The following is a 16,271-nucleotide window of genomic DNA, read 5'->3' as shown; positions in this document are numbered from 1 at the left end:
TTCTGGCCTTAATTTAGGGCGAATTAAGACTTTCAAAGATCTTTTCAAGACCAGCAGAAACCCAGCTTCAGAGCTCCAATAAATATTTTAAAAACTTTTTATAAGTTTTATTCCTTTATCTTTTTTTTAAACACATACCCAACACATATAAATCAAGCCTGAATGGTAAAGTATCACAGTTCACAGTCAACATCAAAGCAACAAGCTATAATGAGACGCCGGCGAGGTGCAAATCAAGCCGACGCTGAGAATATCCTGCGAGCCATTTCAGATGTACAGCACTTAACAGGAAGTGTCCCATTTTCCACCTGGGGCCGGGTCACATTCATCAGAAACCCAAGCCGGCGAGAGCGAGCGAGCTAAAAACTCCTCCCGACATTAAAGATTAATAAGTGTCATAAAAGCTCTGGCATCTAAACCTCCGAATGCTTTCAGATTAACCCTGGACTGATCAAACCTTCACACTCAGTGAAAATAGTTGGTGTTTGGTAGCCGCGTAGAGGCATTTTGCCTGAAGCGAAGCACGAAGGGGGAGCTCTTCAAAGATCAGCCAGCCTGCCCTGCGCAAGGTTTTTGGCGCCTGAGCCAGACAGCGCAGAGGTGGGGGGGGAGCAGGCAGAGGCCCCTGAGTCACTGGCCGGGGATTCTGCGGGACTAGCATGACGTCTCAATAGAGGGAGGGCCTTCAGAGTCCAATTCAGCCCCAGTACCACGTGTTCAAGGAGCGTGGGAAAGAGGCGAGCTTTTCTTCCCAGCAAAGAAAGAGCTAGTATCGAATAACAGAAGCGCAGAACAGGGCTAGGTAGAGCTCCTACTGCAAGCAGACAAGATTATCTCCGGCAAATGCAAACACGCAGAGCTACGGTTACAGTCAACACTTTGATACTTAGATTCAGGGAGCACACATTTAAAAGAGGACACGGCTCTGTTTGAGCGTGGCTTTATTGAACTTGGAAGGGCAGCGTGGTCGGAGGACTGACTGTATGCAGCCCATCCTGTTATGAACTTGCAAATCGTCCTCAAAAATTGGAACGAAAATAGCGTCTGGCGTGAATTCAGCAGCGCTGTCTTTGGGGAACCCAAGCATGTTTTTTTTGTAGTTTTGACAGATTTACAAATGGAGATATGACTTAAAGACTAAACATAAACAACTTTCATTCTGAAAAAAGGAAGTCAAGAAAATAAAACTTGTTTTTTTTTTGTTGTTTTTTAAAGATAATTGCAAGAGCGATAACATACAAAATATTATGATAGATTGTTTTAGAAAAAGAAATAAAGAAAAAATGGCTAAATATGTTGTGGGATTGTGGGAATCTGTTCATTAAGTGTTGTTAACACAGGTTTGTAAATAATTTATGGCATTAAGAATATTATTATGTGTAAAACAAATTTAGATCTTAAAAAGTTTTTTTTAAATAAATTAAAAAATGGCTAAAAAGAGTTTGTGCAAAAATTGTAATGAAATATCTTGTCATTTTTGGGGGTTAATGTATATTATGTTCTGTAAAACAAATTTAGATCTTAAGGCGAGACACTGCAGGTGAATAGGGTAAAAAAATTAACTAATAGTTATCGCCTTACTTACCTAGTTGATTGATTACATTGATAATTGCAAACATTTTTTGTATTACAAGTTTTCTAAAATGTTAGGTTTAAATATGCAAATGAGGCATTATTTAATGAAATATGCACTAATTTGCATACATTTCTAGTACAAAAATCTAAACACTGGATGAAGTCAGTTTCAAAATTCTTGTTTAATTTTTTGACATATTATAATCAAAAGTTTTACAGAGGGAATTTTGGGTATCTCATTTTGTCCCTCCATAATTCAGAAAATACTTAGAACAGACAGAAAACACTATATTTTGACAATTTTGGGCGATTAAAATGTTGTATATAATCAAGCAAATTATATATGAACAAATCCTCTGTAAAACCTTCAGGATATAGACAGGAATAAAAATGTAAAGTTTGGTGTGTGTAAGTGCTACTGAAGTGGAGATTTATGGCTCAGTGTAGGAGAAAAAACTCATTTTGAGAAAACGGCCTTTAAAAATATGTATTGTAATTGAAATCTATTGACACAAATAGATAAAGTGCTATAAAAGAAACACTTAACAGTGTCTTTTGGATGTTTTCGTTCTACTAGTCTGAAAAAACACTTTATGAAAAACCAAAAAGCCCAAAATCTCAAAATTGACAGGTGCATAAAAAAACAGTGTTTTTGCCTGTAGTGTCTCCCCTTAAATGTAAAAAAAAAAAAGGAAAAATTGTGTATAAATCTAGTGCAAAAATTAAATTAAAAGTGGTGTCATATTTTGTGGGGTTAAACTAATGTAAATTCTGTTTTTAATAATTTGTGACTAATCTTCATAAAGTGTTGTTAAAGCACTTATGATTTATGAACTATTTTAGGAGATTTGTAAACAATTTATGGCATTAAGTATATTATTATTATAATAATAATATGTAAAACAAATTCAAATCTTAATATTTTGTTTAATATACAGCAAAAAAAATAGTGCGAAAATGAAAATGAAATGAATATCTTGTCATTTTGGGAAGTTAATGTAAACATTTAATGGAATTAAGTATATTATTGTGTAAAACAAACTTAAATTTAAGTAAAAAAAGATTTTGTGCAAAAATTTAAATAAAATGAATTTTGCGGGATTAAACCAAATCCTGTTTTTAATAACATTTTGTGTCTAATCTTCATAGTGTTGTTAAAACAGTTAAGACTTATGATTTACGAACAATTTTAGGAGGGTTACAAACATTTTATGGCATTAAGTACATATTAGTTAAAAACAAGAATAAAACAGAGTAACAAATGTCTAAAGATATTGTGCAAAAATGTAAATGAAAGTCTTGTCATTTTGTGGTGTTAGTCAAATATGAATCCTGTTTTTAATAACAATTTATGACTAATCATTTCATAAAGTGTTATTAAAAGTTTTTTTTCTGATTTCAGGAGGTTTGTAAACATTTTATAGCATCAAGTATATAATTACATTGTGTAAAACAAATGCACACAGGACAATTTAATAGTCAATTTTGTTTACAGTGCAAAACACAATTAAACCTTCCAAAAGGTTTTTGCACACTTACTATGACACAGTGTAGCAAATAAAAATACCTCCATAAAAAAGGATTTAAAAAAAATCAGATGCATGAAAAAAAAAAGCAAGGCAACAGCAAGAGTTCATTACAACTGGAGTTTCCCTGTCGATCTCAAGCTTTTGTTGCTGCGTCTTCACTGACGTGCAAGACCTCTTGGAACTGCGACAGCACCCGGTCAAAGTGCGTCCCCTCCCAGAACACCTTTCCACAGCCGGTGCAGATGAAGTACACTGGAATCCGGGGCAGGAGGCCTGGGGGCACGGTCTCCAGCTGAACTTCGGCCCCGCTGGGGAATTTGAAGGTCTGGGGGTCCAAGGCGGTACGTGGGGCCCAGCGGCAGTGAGGGGTGAACTCGGGGCCCTCTGGGGGCCTCCAGCTATTGTATTCAGCTTGTGTTTCATCCTGCGGCTCGCAGTCATCCCGCTTAGATACGATGTCTTGAAGGAGACCTTTTAAGAGCAAGAAAAGGCCAATAGAGGCAAGGAAGAAGGCAGCATTACGTTAAACTATGCTGCTGACAAAAACCAAAGAATTAGGCAAAATACTGTTAAAAGTAAATGCTAATTAAAATGAAAATGTAAAATATACATTCAAATATGTGCTGTATTGACAAATGGAAAAGAAGTGGCAACCTCTCTCTTTCATCATGCGGGTCATATCCTCTCTGGACAGCTTAAAGTACTCATTACAGTTGCAAGCCTAGAAAAAGGTGACAGAAAAAACACATTCGTATGTAATAAAACATGACGTGACCAAGTAAATCAATTCAGCAGCAAGATGTTAAATCAAGATCTTTTATTATCTACTGATATATAATACAGTCAGTACATGCATATTACTTCTAAATAGCTTTAATACTGTTTATAGCCTACTTGATGACTAAATTATTACAAAAATGAGTAATTATCAAAACTTCAAAAGAACTACTCGTATTGTGGTATTTATGGAAAATATATGGTAAATATGCTAAATATTCTAATTTTTGACAAGTTCGCATACACTGCCGCTCAAAAGTTTGGGATCAGACCGATTTTTATGTTTTTAAGGCAGTTTCTTCTGCTCATCAAGGCTGTATTTATTCAATCAAAAATACAGAAAAAAACAGTAATATTGTGAAATCTTATTGCAATTTCTAATATTGGTTTTCTATTTTAATATACTTTAAAATAGAATTTATTTCTGTGACACAGCGCTGAATTTTCAGCATCATTACTCCAGTCTTCAGTGTCACATGATCCTTCAGAAATCATTCTAATATGCTGATTTATTATGAGTGTTGAAACTGTTGTGCTGCTTCATATTGTTTTTTGGAACGTGATCTTTTTTCATTGATACTTTTATGAACACAAAGTTAAAAAAGAGCAGCATTTGTTCAAAATAGAAACCTTTTCTAACAATATAAGTCTTTAACTTTTTATTCATTTAACATCCCTCCTGAATAGAAGTATTTATTTCTTTAAAAAAAAAAAAAAAAAAAATGTACTGACCTTTTGAATATTCAAACTTTTGAATAGCATTGAATATTGTAACACAACATTTCTTTTTTAAAGAAATGCTGTTCTTTTTAACTTTTTATTAATCAGAGAATCCTAAAAAATATATATCACGGGTCCCAAAAAAAAAAAAATTAAGCAGCACAACTGTTTTCAACATTGATTATAAATCAGCATATCAAAATGATTTCTGAAGGATCATGTGACACTGAAGACTGGAGTAATGATGCTGAAAATTCAGCTTTGATCTCAGGAATAAATTATATTTTAGTATATTAAAATAGAAAACTGTTCTTTTAAATTGCAATAATATTTCACAAAATAACAGTTTTTTTCCTGTATTTTTGATCAAATAGACACAGCCTTGATGAGCAGAAGAAACATCTTTAAAAAAAACATTACAAATCTTACTGATCCCAAACTTTTGAGCGGCAGTGAATATGGCACACTTGTTTTTCCTTGACTATATGACCCAATGTATCCATTAACAGCACATAAATATAGCAAAAAAGTTTCATACATATAATATCATTCCAGTGTTTGGGGTTTTTAAAGGTATGATATTATTACAATTTAAAATAACTGTTTTCCATGTGAATTTGTTAAAATGTAATGTGATTTTCAGCATCATTACTCCAGTCTTCAGTGTCACATGATCCTTCAGAAATCACTCTAATAGGCTGATTTGCAGCTCAAGAAACATTTATTAATGTTGAAAACAGTGTGGAAACCAACTTTTTAAAAAATTTTAAACTTTTTTTTTTTTTAAACTAAATGTCTTTCTTTACCATCATTTTTGATCAAATGAATGTGTCCTTGCAGAATAAAAAATATTAATTTCTTTAAAAATAAATCCTACTGACCCCAAACTTTTGAACTGTACTGTATATATACACAGCAGTAATGGTAGGTTGCAAACTAGGCTCGTATATATTTCAAATAGTCTATTAGTTCCCATGCTAAACTCTCTCACACGCGCACACACGCACACACACACGCAGGGCTCCAGTGACGCAGGCTAGGTGTGAGGTTAGACGTTTGAGTCGCCTCTCTTGATTTCACACCTCAGTGTGGCTTCTGTCTCATCCTCAGCGAGGAACCAATTCCCACCCTTTCAGACAACACACAGGCGCTAAAAGCCTCGTCACTGAACTCAGCGACACCACCCAGACTGAGTCTCACGCTGAACGCAACACCTTAACCGGACACTGACAATTCAGTCAGTCAACTCATTAGACTGGAATGCTTCTCACACAAACTGAAACTGAAATCAAAAGACTGCTCGGTTTGAACAAATAATTGACATTTTTGAACATTTTGTCACATTTACTCACTAATGCTTTCATTACTTCTAAAGGTGTACATTTGGAAGAAAACAACTTCACATAGCCAAAAATACATTGTATGGGTCAAAATTATCGATTTTTCTTTTATGCCAAAAATCATTAGGATATTAAGTAAAGATCATGTTCCATGAAGATATTTTGTAAATTTCCTACCGTAAATATATATATAAACTTTTTGATTAGTGATATGCATTGCTAAGAACTTCATTTGGACGACTTTAAAGGTGATTTTCTCAATATTTAGATTTTTTTGCACCCTCGGATTCCAGATTTTCGAATAGTTGTCATAACAAACCAAACATCAATGGAAAGCGTATGGAGTAATGATGCTGAAAATTCAGCTTTAACATCACATGCATAAATTACATTTTAAACTAAAAAACAAAAAAAGTGATTTGAAATTGTAATAATATTTCACAATATTATGATTTTTGCAGCATTTCTAATAAAAACAAAAATAATTAGGTAGTGTGAATGATATCTATTCATAAACATTCAGATTTAATACTGCATCCATTCAGAATTCAGTTTAAACTATATGTGATTTTGCATACGCACACACAAACACAAGGTGCTGTGAAAAGGCATGTTGCGTGTGCGCGTGTGTGTGTGTGTGTGTGTGAGGGACCGGCACAGGTGCCCTTTGCAACCCCTGTCTGCTCACTCTCACGCTCTCTCCATTCCACCTTGAGTGATCTCTTCCCACACACTGCGCAAAACACACCGGCAACTATTTACCCAACTCCTGAGTTTCCCATGCAAAAGCAAGTCAAAACCTGCTCCGCCAACTCTTCACACTCATGCCTGCACCGCCACCGCCACCGCGCTTTCTCCATCTGTGTTTGCCTCCGAAACCACATGTGCGAGTTTTGCTTCTAAACCTGCGAGGTGTGACCAGACCAAACCCTATGGCAAATATGTCATTTGTGCTGCTGTAGCGGGTCCAGCTATGATCTTATCCATGATCGTCAGCCACTAGTGCTTTCTTTCCAGCTCACAGTCACACATCTGCGATTAGGTAGGCATCACTAGTGTGATTCAGCTTTTGAGTGGGGTTTTGCAACAGTGGGCAAGCCAGTGACAAACCTTCCCCACTCGTCACTTGCCCCCGATTCGGAAAACAACCGATGAAGAGATAGATTGTAATCGCAGCTGGTTAGGACACGCTTTGGAAACTCTGGAGTATTTAACGGCCTAACTCGTCCTGCTCCGTTCATGGCATGGAAATGAATGAAAGTGGTCTGGAAAAGAAAATGAATACTTGAAAATCTTGCATGTTTTTGAGAAGAGATTAAGGCTACACAAACGCTGTGATTTAATTAAATAAATATATATGCACTGCATATTTCAGAGTGAATCTAACGTTATAATTTGCATCTGGGAATGCAACATCCACCAATCATCTAGCAAAATTGTTGCTTTTAAGAAGCTTTAAAAGGTCTTTCTGCAGTTTTCCATCAAATTAAAAGCTCAATGGTTTAACTTCTTAAAATAAAGAAATTAGGACCGCCATAAATATTAGTATTGTAATTTTACAGTTGATATTTTTTTACTTTACAGTGAAATATTACCATAGCATATTGCTTATTTTGTTTCATGATTTAATTTATTCATTTAAACAATCATATTTTATATTTTTATCTAGTGATAATAATTACTATAAGTATTAGTCATACTGATATATAAAATCACAAAATATTTTTCACAGTCAAAATGCTGAATTGTTTAACTTCTGAAAATGAAGAAATTAAGATCTACAGTTGTACTTACAAAAACAAAACAAAAAACCACACACGATAATATTTATTTTGTTTCATAATATTTAGTAATAATAATAATTATAATAATAATAATAATTATAATAATAATAATAATAATTATAATAATAATAATAATAATAATAATAATAATAATAATTATAATAATAATATAGTCATACTGATATATAAAAAAAAAAAATCACAAATTATAAATCAAAAGCTCAATAGTTTAACTTGTGAAAGTAAAGAAATTAAGACCGCCGTAAATATTAGTATTGAAATTTTATATTTTTCTTTTATAGTGCAGTACTACAATAGTAATTGTTTTTTGTTTCCAAATTGTATTTTTTGTTTTATTTAATATTTTTATTTAGTACTAATAATAATTACTATAATAATAATAATTATAATAATAATATAGTCATACTGATATATAAAAATCACCAAAATATTTTTCACAATCAAAAGCTCATTGGTTTCAATTTTGAAAATGAAAATGTAGAACCGCATAAATATTAATAATGTAATTTTACAGTTGTACTTACAAAAACAAAACAAAAAACCACACACGATAATATTTATTTTGTTTCATAATATTTAGTAATAATAATAATAATAATAATAATAATAATAATAATAATAATAATAATAATAATAAGTAAAATTATAGTCATACTGATATATAAAAAAAAAAAATCACAAATTATAAATCAAAAGCTCAATAGTTTAACTTTTGAAAGTAAAGAAATTAAGATCGCCGTAAATATTAGTATTGAAATTTTATATTTTTCTTTTATAGTGCAGTACTACAATAGTAATTGTTTTTTGTTTCCAAATTGTATTTTTTGTTTTATTTAATATTTTTATTTAGTACTAATAATAATTACTATAATAATAATAATAATTATAATAATAATATAGTCATACTGATATATAAAAATCACCAAAATATTTTCACAATCAAAAGCTCATTGGTTTCAATTTTGAAAATGAAAATGTAGAACCGCATAAATATTAATAATGTAATTTTACAGTTGTACTTACAAAAACAAAACAAAAAACCACACACGATAATATTTATTTTGTTTCATGATTTAATTTATTCATTTAAACAATCATATTTTATATTTTTATCTAGTGATAATAATTACTATAATAATAATAATAATAATAATAATAATAATAATAATAATAATAATAATTATAATAATAATATAGTCATACTGATATATAAAATCACAAAATCACAAATTATAAATCAAAAGCTCAATAGTTTAACTTTTGAAAATGAAGAAATTAAGATCGCCGTAAATATTAGTATTGTAATTCTACAGTTGTATTGTGAAACATTTTTTGTTTCATCATTTTATTTCACATGTAATACTTCTATTTAGTAATTATAACAATTGCTTTAATTATAGTCATACTGATATATAAAAATCACAAAGAATATATTTTTTATAATAATTTTTTTTGGGGGCCAAATTGTGCAGCTCCACAAACACACGCACAACAAACCTGGAGCTTTTTTAGTTCCTGGTTAGTGATTAAACAAGGAAAATATCCCATAAAACTACATTTTAGAAGGGACCCGAGTCATATTCATTGCGGATGGGCTCTTTTGATCTGGACCAGTAAAGCAACAACCTAAAACCTTCTAACATACACCCTGAACACACTAGCAGGATGCCAAGAGCAGCAACAGCACAGCAAATCCTGGCAACTAAATAACACCCAGGCATCCAAGTTCTGGAGCTTGCCTTCATCATTTCCTCAGAAAATGTAGTAGCCAGGTTAGTCACTGAGCTTATGTTGTTGTGCCTCAGGTAAAGACAGTGCAAGAGTTGACTGTATGCACAGAGCAGTGTTCCAGACATGAAGCCTCAGACGAGCTAAACATTTCCAATTAGAGATCCGAGCTCCAGAGAGCTGGGGGAGGGGAGGGGAGGGGAGCGGAGGGAAATATTCATTTGGACTCGCACACACTCCGTCCCCCCCTCTCTCTCTCTCTCTCTCTCTCTCTCACTCTCTCTCTCTCTCTCTCACTGCCGCTCCCATGGGAAAATCCTGCGCTGCATTCAGACAGCGGGCTTGTGCTGTGGCTGGGTCACGTGACCGTGGGTCTGACCAATGAGAGGAGGCTGCTATGATTCAAACAGAAGCAGAGGCAGGTAAGCGTGGGAACAGATTCCTGCCCTGTCGGCAGCAAACCTCGCCGTTTGACACATTTGTTGCAAGCACGGGCGGCCAATAACAAGATCACTAGCTTCTTGAGAAATGTTGATAGCGCTTTGTGGGAAAACAAATTGGGGTTGGCATTGGGAAATTTGTTTCTAACGGAAAATTTCTGGAAAAAGGTTCCATTAGTTAACTAGTTATTAACTACATTAATTAGTGATTAACTAACAATGAAAAATACTTCAAAAGCATTTATTATTAAAATTCACTAAATACATTATTTAAATCAAATGCTGTATCTGTTAATATTATTTAATTAGTTATTTAATATGATTTGAGCTTACATAAACTAGCAATGAGTTAATTAACTGACATAAACAAAAATGACTGAATAGTGTAACAAACACATGGCACATTGTTCGGTAATGTCACTTAATCCATTAACCAATGTTAACCAACTTTATTGTAAAGTATTAGCAATATGTTTTGTTTTTTTAAATCACTTCAACTGAACCAATATTATTACAGTTTAATTTTTTTCATATTTATTTATTTATATTATTTGTTTTTTAAATGACATTTATCAATGCCAAATAAAACTCAAATTCAAAACCATATAATAATATTTAACAAAGGAAGTAAATACTACCAAAACGCAAAAAAAACTAAATAATGGTAATTGACACAAAGAAAGGAAGAACTATAATATAATATAATGTAAAGTAACACTTCACATTAAGGTTCCATTTATTACTTAGAAACAATTCTAAAGCATTTATTACTCTGTTAATGTTGCTTCCAACATTTACTAATACATTATTAAAATGAAAGGTTATATCTATTAACATGGATTAACAATGAACAGTTTTATTTAATATAGTTAATATAATAATACAGTTGTATTTAATATGCATTAAATATAGTTAACAAATGGAACCTTATTGTAATGTGTTACTATGTAATCAATATTATATAGAATTACAATTAAATTCATTTTAATACATTTTTATTTACAAACAAATTTTGACTAAATTGTTGCAAAAAACATGTTGCATGTTTAGGTCAATCTGTCGATTCAAATATTTAACCATATATTTAATATCAAGGTGTTTTGTATTTAAAGCAAATCAACAACATTTCATTCCTTTTTAGGAAAGAAAACTATATTATTGTGCTCTGCAATTTATGTGAAATACATTCATATCTATATGACGACGCCGTATAGAGTTCGATTTCTGCTCTCTACTCATCGCAGTTGTATAACAAGCAGATTTTATATTTTTTCGACGGCATCAAAATGAACATGAAAAGCAAACAGAAGAATGCAAGCATTCAATGGCAAAATACAAACACGTTAACTGACAGTAATAATTAAATAGGCTTAATTTAATTAGCTACTTTTTGTAACCACCTTGTTTATCTAATTAGATCATCAGCTTGACTGTATCTTAACTACTTAAGTTTGCGACACAGCTTCCTTCACACTGGTATATGTGATACACTGGAATTCAAAAAGAAGAAAAACAACATTTCAGTTCTCAGAGGTAATAAGACACGAGACTGCATTAGCAGAAATCTCATCAGGCCTGACCTCTCTTTCTCTCGTGACCCTGCCTGGAGGTGTTTTAGATTAGTGTTGTTGTCGGTGCTAATGGTCCGTTCACTGCCCAGAGAGCTGAACCTGACCAGACGATTGGACAGGATGCAGTCGACACTTCTCTCTTTCTCGAACAACATACATGTGTTCAGAAAACTCTCCTCTGTTGGTCTTGGAACAGCTCATACCCAGCAAAGTTTCTTGGCAGCTCTGGACGAGGGGGGCTGCTTTGGGACTGGAGCTCTGCAGAGAACCACGGGAGTCGGGGAATAATGGCCAGTGAGGAGACTCTTTGTGTGGGCTTTAGCTGCAGGGCTCAGGGGGGCACTGGGGGTTTTGTGTGCTAGCTTGGCCTCTGTGAAGCTAGCCTTTCCACCCACCCTATTGATACTTGCCCCTCTCTCAGAGCTGAGCTCTTTAGCACTGCCCAAATAGGGGGATAATAGCCTCACTACGAGCCCTGAAACCAAGAATGGTTCATAGCCCTTTCTTTTTCTCTCCCCTCATTCTTTCGTCTCAGGCGGTCAGATCAATGACTCTTACATACTTCCAGCAGTAAATACCCTTGAGGATGTCGCTGGGGAATTTGGAGGTTTTTTTTGTCCACAACTAGATGTAAATAAATGAGATTTGGAACTAGGGCTGGCTGAGTTATTGTGTACACATACAATGCATTTTGGTTGAAAATACTAGATTGATTTGAATAGATTTCTATTTGGCCATTAGGTTTCATAAAAAACCACCATGTGTCGTAACTTCTGAAATGTCGGAAGAGTTAGGAGTTCAATCATTTTATGTGAATGAGTTGTTTTGAAGGATCCATTTTAGTGAATTGGTTTAAATCCGGATTACATTGTGAAAAAAATATATAAGAAAACATGTTCATGGAAGGTCTTGCATTGCATTTTCCATGCTTTGATGATCAGTGGTGAACCGATATTAAAATTCTGGCCAACATTCATATTATGATTGACCAATTAATAATTGACCAATACTAAATTTCCACACTATTTTGCCAAAATAAATGAAAAACAAACATTGTGTGTATGAATTGTGGCATCAAAGCAAATTTATGCATCACATGTATTGTGATAAGTGTTCAGAAACCTCTCTCTATTGTCTCTCCACATATAGGAAGAGAATTGAAGAGGAAGAAAGTGAGAGAGAAACTGTGGGCAAGGTTGTCGTGTCGCGCAGTCTTCCCACCACACCCACAGTAACTCGCTGCGGTATTTGTCCCGTCCTGTCTCCCGGTGTCTTGTCATGGGAGCGCCACCACATTCTGTTGCGCAAACCTCGTGCTGCTTTTCACACCTCTCTTTCTTCCCTTGCTTGCTCTCTTTAACCGACACACTTAAGCATGTTTGGAATGCTATTGTGAAGTCTTCGTGATTCATCCCCAACTGTAAATATTGACTATGGCAGCCCTTAAGGGGGGGGACGAGCCTGAGAAAGCTGTGGGATGACTGGTGCCCGGCCCACTCCAATGGGCACCACAGATTTCAGACCCAGCAGGCTGACAAAAAGAGTTTGCAGACCACAGGGTGGGTCAAAACCCCGTTTCCCAGTATCTTTCCCATTGCCCCTCGGCACTTTAGAAGATTTGCTTTTGTTGAGCTAGCATAGATTTACCTACCAATCGGCCATGTACAAGAAAGGTCTGAATTTTTAGATGAATCTGAATAAATAAGCTTTCCATTGATGTATGGTTTGTTAGGATCGGACAATATTTGGCTGAGATACAACTATTTGAATATCTGGAATCTGAGGGTGCAAAGAAATCTAAATATTGAGAAAATCGCCTTTAAAGCTGTCCAAATGAAGTTCTTAGCAATGCATATATCGAAATTTAATTTTTTATTAGTAATATGTATGGTAGGAAATTTACTAAATATCTTCATGGAACATGATCTTTACTTAATATCCTAATGATTTTTGGCATAAAAGAAAAATTGGTAACACTTTACAATAAGGTGTCATTTATTAACTAACATGAACAAACAATGAACAATGCATTTATTACACTATTTAATGTTAGTTAATGAAAATACAGTTGTTCATTGTTCATGTTAGTTCACAGTGCATTAACTAATGTTAACAAACACAACTTGTGATTTTTAATAATACATTAGTAAATGCTGAAATTAACATTAACTAAGATTAATAAATGCTGTAGAAGTATTGTTCATTCTTAGTTCATGTTTACTAATGTTGTTAACTAATGTTAACTAATGAACCTTATTGTAAAGTCTTACAGAAAAATTTATCATTTTGACCCACACAATTATGTTATGGCTATTGCTACAAATATACCCGTGCTACTTATGACTGGTTTTGTGGTCCAGAGTCACAATTGATCCCACAACATGGATACCAGGTAGCTCTGTCAAAGGTACCGACAGTAACAAACAATTTAGCAAACATGAAAGACTCATTGTGCCGTGAAATAAGAATGCAAATGAGGACCAATGATCTTGATTTTCTCACAAAGATAACCGTGCACGCACACACACAGCATGTGGGAGATAAAGTGAAATGAAAGGGCGTGAGGGGAGAGAGGTCAAGTGCTAATGATGCTGGATAAGACACGAGAGCCTCAGAAGAAAGACGACTTCAAAGCACCCCTTTCTCTGAGTGTCGGTGTCCACAAGGAAAGGACAAAAACGAAGGGCTTTGAGATGGCAGCAGGGGTGGACAAAAAGAAGTGTGAGAGAGAAACAAGAACAAGGGTGTAGACAGGAAATGGGACAAGATGGTGAACAAAAGCCTGGGGGGGAAAGACACCGGGAGATGGAAACGCAGAGGTAGAGGACGGCTGGGGGTTGGGTTCGGGGTTCACCTCGGGTGTGAAAGCGTCGAGGTGAAGCCTAAAAAGGCCTGAGAGAGTTCCTGTGTCACGGACCCCATCGCCACCCCTCCTTCCCTCGCGTTCTGCTCGGTCCTGCTAAATTCCCCAGGGCCAGAGGCTGTCCCTTTGCAGTCTCCTGTGACACAGTCATTATGAGTGTGGGAACCGAATCTGTCCCTCTCACAGTGCCCCTGCGAGCATGTTGCTCCGCCCCACCTCAGTCCACCATCACCCCCACCGACTCCAGCTCCGCTCGCCCCCTGATATCTCTGAGAGCCGGACCCCAGTAACCCCCTCCTTCCATGTAACAGAGCTGCTATCTCCCAGTGCAGAGCTGTCCGTCCCGGTCTCTGTCAAACACCCCCCCCCTCCCAATCATCCTCCATCCCTGACACTATCTCCTCGCCGATAACCATGGGAACCGTTCTGTGGGAACTGGCTGGACCGGCCCGGCTCACCAAAATAGATGGCGAAGAAAAAAAAACGGTGAGAAAGAAAACGAGAAATACCTCCCAGAGGGAGGGCTTGAACAGACGGACAGAAACAGGTACGCAACCTCACCAATCAGGATCTGGCAGGGAAAGGTTGGGGGGTAGGTGGTGCGGGAAAGTTCTCCAGCTGCTTTGATTTTGGGCTCTTCGGGCCACTGCTTTTACACTGTGGCTTTGGGGCCGTTGGTGTCCCCTCTCTTTGTAATGGAGATCTTCAAAGAGAGCAGAACTCTAGAGATCAAACACTGCAGGCTAGTCCGATAAGAGGTAATGAACATATCCCAGCATGCTTTGGTTCGCCAAGAACCGGCTAATATTGCAAGTTTAGATGATATCACTGGGGAATCCCTTTAAAAGGTGAAGCGGATAAAGTTAACCTCGGTGCCTCCTCCTTTTCCTCATGCGCAAGCATCACGGATGCGCTAGCACAGTTCCTGTGAGAAAACCGACTTTCTTTGGTTGCTGGAGGACGGGGAGGGAAAGGGAGAAGGCGAGAGCGTGCATCTTTTCTTGTCTGAATTTGGCCATTTTTCCATTCCAGTTTTATTCGACGTCGTTCAGCAGTCCGGGCTCTCCCAGCACTTTCCCAAGCCAGAGAGGCTGACCCCAGTGTCCGTATACCTCGACTGTCCCACGGGGGGGCTGCTCTTCAACCCTTCCCACCCCTAACTGCCCAGCACTCCCAAAGCAAACAGACTTCCAACCCTCGATAACATCAGCCGGATCAGACACAGAGGAAGCACTGCCAGCCTCTGTTGACCCCCATTCCCAAGCCCGACTCAAGCGCAGTGTGTCTGAATACTAATAAAATGACAAAAAAAGAACTAAATATATCATGTTTAGCACTACTTCAGTACTTTCTCGCACCACACACACAGACACACTATGGGTCGCCAGTCTTTCCCTCATTAACACACACAGAAACAAACAGTAGCAGTGGGGTTCCAGGGCTGTTATAGCTTGACAGGCTTCACTGGGGGTCTCATTTAAGACAGACATCTACACTGTGCAAGTGCACAGACCAGCCATGCAAAAAGAATCCGTCAAATCCAACAACATTCCCATGGACGCTAGGCATACCACTATTAGCTACAGCATATATAACAACCCTATTAACCTTAGAAACTGTTCTTCGGTCTGTGAGTGCTAGTTAGAAGCACATCCATCAAAATCTTGTTTCAAACAGTGCATGTGTGATTTAATGTGGGAGGCACAACGGCCCAACCTATTGTTCTTAAGACAAATGACAAATGCATTGGGGAAAGTGAACTTGGCCAAATTGCTCCTAAGGTGATTTTAGTAAAGCTCCCTCAAAGTTCACACACAAATATTTACTCTAGTGACAAATAAATATACTAAAATGCATTTATTTCATGCAAAGTATACTACAAATACATTTACATATTTATGTACTTAATAAAAATAATCTGCA

The 16,271-nt window shown here is 35.9% G+C and overlaps 1 protein-coding gene across 3 annotated transcripts in view; it reads right to left on the bottom strand.

The window, feature by feature from the left end:
- Nucleotides 1-2,253: 2,253 nt before the first annotated feature.
- exd3 (exonuclease 3'-5' domain containing 3) overlaps nt 2,254-16,271 on the bottom strand; it is a 53,300-nt gene continuing 39,282 nt past the window's right edge. For all 3 annotated transcript variants that reach the window (XM_058789012.1, XM_058789013.1, XM_058789011.1), the window contains 2 exons: nt 3,759-3,825; nt 2,254-3,575 (listed from right to left, as the gene is read on the bottom strand). In XM_058789012.1, coding sequence (XP_058644995.1) covers nt 3,238-3,575; nt 3,759-3,825 — 405 coding nt within the window. In that variant the 3' untranslated portion in view covers nt 2,254-3,237. The remainder of the gene's footprint in view (nt 3,576-3,758; nt 3,826-16,271) is intronic.

The sequence above is a fragment of the Onychostoma macrolepis genome, chromosome 10 (genome assembly GCF_012432095.1).
Source record: "Onychostoma macrolepis isolate SWU-2019 chromosome 10, ASM1243209v1, whole genome shotgun sequence".
Classification (NCBI taxonomy): Eukaryota; Metazoa; Chordata; class Actinopteri; order Cypriniformes; family Cyprinidae; genus Onychostoma; species Onychostoma macrolepis.
Note: the sequence above shows the minus strand (reverse complement) of the source record. Positions and strands in the feature narration are given on the sequence as shown.